The 5,371-nt window shown below is 33.9% G+C and overlaps 1 protein-coding gene across 1 annotated transcript in view; it reads left to right on the forward strand.

Annotated features, from left to right (window-relative positions):
- Window positions 1–5,371, forward strand: part of LOC107574243 (serine/threonine-protein kinase STK11-like) — a gene marked incomplete at its 3' end in the record, with an annotated part of 21,045 nt that overhangs the window by 6,355 nt on the left and 9,319 nt on the right. The window contains exon 3 of the mRNA XM_016260693.1: window positions 1,027–1,658. Coding sequence (XP_016116179.1) covers window positions 1,378–1,658 — 281 coding nt within the window. The remainder of the gene's footprint in view (window positions 1–1,026; window positions 1,659–5,371) is intronic.

The raw sequence follows: 5,371 nt of genomic DNA on the forward strand, positions 1-5,371 counted from the left end.
GAGTCGGCTGCGGTGCTTCTCTGTCGCTCGCTGCACAGAACACACGCCGAGAGAGGCGACACTTCTCCGGGAAAGCCAGACCTCGCGCTCGCGGGACAGCACTGGAGAAATCCTCCAGCTGAACCATAGCTAAGCTTTCTCCAGAAAAGACTCTAGGTTTGTCAGTATGAATATTCTCTGGAAGAAAGCCGCTAAAAGGGTCTGAAAGTTGCTAAATCTAGAGCTAAAGTCACGCTCGTGTGTGTGAGACGCGGGAGCTGATGGAGCGGGCGCTGGATATTTGTGGAGGTCAGTGTGGATATTGTGGAGGAGTTCTTCTGTGTCATCACGTTCTATTAGTTCTACAGCTTCAGTTTCTGAGCTTTCACGCTTAGTAACACATACAGCTGTTCCCTCACCACAGTGCAGCAGTGAAAAGAGACGCCTTTCAGACAGTGCCGCGTTCACAACCTTGTTTAAGCGACACACACCGGTATTGCAGTATTTTAAAAATTCATATCATAACAAAAATAAACACCGGTATTCGGTATGAACCGGTGTACCGCCCAGCACTACTTTGTAGCAAAAGCCAACAATACATTGTATGGGTCAAAATGATCAATTTTTCTTTTATGCCAAAAATCATTAGGATATTAAGTAAAGATCATGTTCCATAAATATATTTGGTAAATTTCCTACCGTAAATATATCAAAACTTAATTTTTGATTAGTAATATGCATTGCTAAGAACTTCATTTGGACAACTTTAAAGATGATTTTCTCAATATTTAGATTTTTTTGCACCCTCAGATTCCAGATTTTCAAATATTGTTCTATCCTAACAAACCATACATCAATGGAAAGCTGATTTATTCAGCTTTCAGATGATGCATACATCTCAATTTCAAAAAATTGACCCTTATGACTGGTTTTGTGCTCCAGGGTCACATACGAGTGGATGTGTGGCATTAATGAGGCGTGTTATGCTGCTTCATAAGCAGATTGATGTTGAGGCTCCCTGATTAATCTCTGATTCATTTCTCGTAGGTATTTCAGTCATGGATTTCCCGTAATGCCGAAGTGAAGTCGGTAATCCTCACCAAAGAGAGCGTTCACGTGCAGCTGAAGAGGATGCAAGGTCTTCTGCGACTGAAGACTAATAAAGCCGAAACGAACTGAAACGAAACCACACCAGCGGATTCTCACAGACTTGTGCAGACGCGGTTTGTTTCAGGTTATTGTTCGGATCTGTTCGCGATGCTTCGGTTAAACCGCAGCAGGTGTTTATCGATTGACTGATCTTCCTGATCTCCACTACTCCTTCGGAAAACAAATATTCCTGTCGAGCAATCAGTAAGAGCGCGGGATCGGCGGAGGGAGAGCGTGAGCCCCGGGAAGATGAGTTTAGGTGGAGAGCTCCAGCATCTGGACTACCTGACGGAGAACGAGCTCATGGACACCTTCATCCACCGCATCGACTCCACCGAGGTCATCTACCAGCCCCGACGCAAGCGCGCCAAGCTGATCGAGAAGTACCTGATGGGGGATCTGCTCGGGGAAGGGTCCTACGGGAAGGTCAAGGAGATGCTGGACTCGGAGACTCTGTGTCGCAGAGCCGTTAAGATCCTGAAGAAGAAGAAACTGAGGAGGATTCCCAACGGAGAGGCCAATGTGAAAAAGTAAGAGCTGCTTGCTTCCTTTGCCTTTGAGTTTTAACGTCAACATGGCATCAAAATTAACTCTATTTTTATTTATAATAATAGATCAATATTTATAAAATAAATATAAAAATGAACTGAAAATCTTTTTTTATTTATAAAATCTTTTTATGTAATATTTATAGTTATTTTTTATTTCTAAATTAGTTTATTTATAAAAATTGTTAAAATGTTTTATTTATAAAAATTAATTAAATGTATCTATAAATATGTATGTATTGAAATTTATTTTTATTTATAAAAATTTTACTTTTATAATTTTTTTTAATTAATTTAATTTGTATTTATTAATATTTATTTATAAAAAGGTTACTTTTATTTTAAAAATTAATTTAAAAACAAATATTTGTATTTATAAGAATGTTATCTTTTATTTAAAAAATATATTTTATATTCTAAAATAATTTTTAGATTTTATATTCTATTTTATATTTAATTAAACATCATTTTAATATTCTTTTACATTTATTTTAATATTTTTTGATAATAGATAAATATTTATACAAATAAATATACAAATGAAATGGAAATCTTTTTATTTATAAAATATTTGTATGTAATATTTATAGTAATTTTTTAATTTATAAACATAGTTAAAAATATTTTATTTCTAAAAAGTTTATTAAATGTATTTATAAAATATTTTTATGTATTAAAATCAATTTTTATTTATAAAAAAATCTTTTTTATTTTATTTAAAAAATATCTTAATTTAAGAAAATATTAGTTTAAGAACAAATATTTGTCTTTATAAAAATGTTATGCTTTATTGAGAAAAAAAATATATTTTATATTCTAAAATTATTTTTACATTATATATAACATTTTAATATTGTTTTACATTTTATTTAAATATTTTTTATTTATACAGAAATAAATATTTAAATAAAATGTAAAACAATATTTAAATATTTATTTATTTATATAGAAATAAATGTTTGTCTTCATAATCTTACATCTTAAAATAATAACCTCCCTTTTCCGCTGCTGGTTAATGTTAACATCGACCAACAGTCAGCTATTGAGTGATTGTACCGCGGCCTTTCTGTCTTTACAGCTGGTTAACCGGTGAGAGAATCGAGTCCTGCTGCAGCTCTTCAGTTCTTCCTCTCTGAACGTTCTGTTTCAGTCATAAATGTTGCGTCGCGTGACGGAAGTGAAATGATTGTGGATGTTTTGTTTTCTGACACTCGTCATGTTCGTTCTGCGCTGTGTGAAATATCATCTCCATCTCTTTAATCACACAGAGCAGTTAAATTAATTAAAATAATGTACAGTGAAGCCTCAGGCTTCTGCTTTAAATAGACGAGAGCTTTTGGAGCCGCTTCAAAACCCTTGCGTGCCAGGACACGTGTGTTTGGTCTTCTGCTTGAAACTGCGTTCGAAGATTAGTGCTCGTGTGTCGACCGGCTCTGTGCCAAAACTACACGGACAGCACCCTTATAAGGCAGCATCCAGCACACACTTATTAGGGCTATGACTTTGGTTCACTGAAGATATGTGCTGATACCTCAAAACATACTGCGATACTATTTCGATTCGATTCAGTGGCCTGTGATCGATAAATATCAATCATGATGTGTCTGTTTTACACATTCAGTTACTTTATATCAATTACAACTCATAAATGCAAACAAAATAAATAGTAATTCAACTCTCTGAAAATTGCAAATCCTGTGTCTAAATTGGGGCATCCACAACAACAAAAAAACGCATATATATATATATATATAAAAGAAGGGTTAAAATGTAAAAATATATATTGATTTTATATATTTGATTGACGTTTCAATCTCTATCGATGCAGAAGTACACCCCTTGCATTTTTACTCATTGATTTTTTTGCAGTATGTTTATTATAATTGATCTGTCATCTTAAAATAACGGCGTTCACTTGGAATTCTTCAGCTTTTTTAAGAACAACCATAAGATACGGCGTTTTCTCCAGTAGTGGGCGGAGCTAATGCACAAGCCACAATCTCATTGGCTGGCGCTCATCTATTATCGTCCCTGTTTTGATTTCAGCAAATCAGTTTGAGCGAACGCTGACAACGTGATTAATATTCATGAACCCAGCAGCTCATCAATCGTTTTATATTGTTATTAGTTGTAGAATTCATAGTAGTATTATTATAATTCTAATGACTAAAGTTCTATCATTAAATAATGCTTGCTTATCATAAAATGATATTATAATGCTTGACTGACTGAGTGTTCTTTCAGATATTTAAAAAGCTGTGCCATTTTACAAACATAAGCATATATATATATATATAAGCATATTAAGCAGACCAGTGTGGTGCTGTTTGGATGAATATGTAAATATATGCTGCGCGCTTTCCTCTCAATAACAAAATAAACACAACAAAAGCTGCCAGCGGTGAGAAAGCAGCAGTTAAGAAAGCATCAGATTACAGAGATGTGGATGTTTCAACGAGCTCTGCTGTTCAGAAAACCCTGATGTTCTGTTCTAAAGCAGCTCTGCAGTGTGCAGCTCGCTAATGATAGCATCTCTTTATTAGTGTGAAAATATTATTCATTAAGCTGGTGTTAAAATTTGGTTTGCAGAGATCGAAGCTTGATCTAGCTCAGGACTGTTATAAAGTATTTTAAGAGAGATTATGTTGTGAATAAAAATAAAGCGTCTCATCGTCACTCACCTTTTAGTTTCTTATCCATATGACTCACAAAAGGAGAAGTCGGGCAGAAAGATGTCATTCAGTTACTTTTTCATTTAGCTAATTAAATGGTGAATGAGAGAGTTTCTCTGTCATCTCATTTTGTGTGCCGATTATATATTTATTTGTATAAATGAATTGTATAGTAACTAATTACATACGATTTTCAGAAGCTGAAGTGGTTACCTTTATTTGTTAGAATATATATATATATATAGCTCAATATTCTAACTAATTGCAAAAGCTGAATAATCAGTCTACTGTGCAATAAAGTAAGCAGTTAAATGTGCTTTCTGAATGAAGAGATGCTTTGGAAGCAAAACCGATCAAACTGACCCGTGCATGTAGTGTTTGGTAGAGATGTAACGATTCACTCAACTCACGATTCCATTCACCATTATTATTATTATTTTACAAAATGAGATTTAAGACAAGTTATAAATTAAATGTGTCCTTTTATTATTGCTTGGACAAGATGCTGCACATTTCTTAGTGAAATTGAAATATAACACTATAATATACTAATATAGCACTTGTATATCATTGCTCTTTTGTTGGTTTTGCTTGCTTCTGTTGTCCTCATTTGTAAGTCGCTTTGGATAACAGCGTCTGCTAAATGACTAAATTGAAATATAATGTAGATGTAAATAACCAAACTAAATTGAAATTTTAAAACAAGCCCCAAATCAAATAAATAAGTAACACAAATAAAATAAATCTCTTCATATAAACAAACTAAGGCTTTGTCTGTGCTCTTAACATTTAAAATTAGAGGCAACCGCTGCGTTTTAATCATGATCCAAACACAGATGCTGCTTACATGCAACACCAGCAGTTTTTAATCTAAATTAGATTGTATAGTTTCAAAATTTGAAGCAAAAACAGAATGGTTTGACCTCAGTTTTGTGGAACTATGCATAAAAATATCTGCATGAAACAGAAACAGCAGACGAGCTGAATGAGACGCAGATGCACTCTCTGCCAGCAGGTGGCGCT

Source organism: Sinocyclocheilus grahami, unplaced genomic scaffold, assembly GCF_001515645.1.
Source record: "Sinocyclocheilus grahami isolate Dianchi unplaced genomic scaffold, SAMN03320097.WGS_v1.1 scaffold2159.1, whole genome shotgun sequence".
NCBI classification, from domain to species: Eukaryota; Metazoa; Chordata; class Actinopteri; order Cypriniformes; family Cyprinidae; genus Sinocyclocheilus; species Sinocyclocheilus grahami.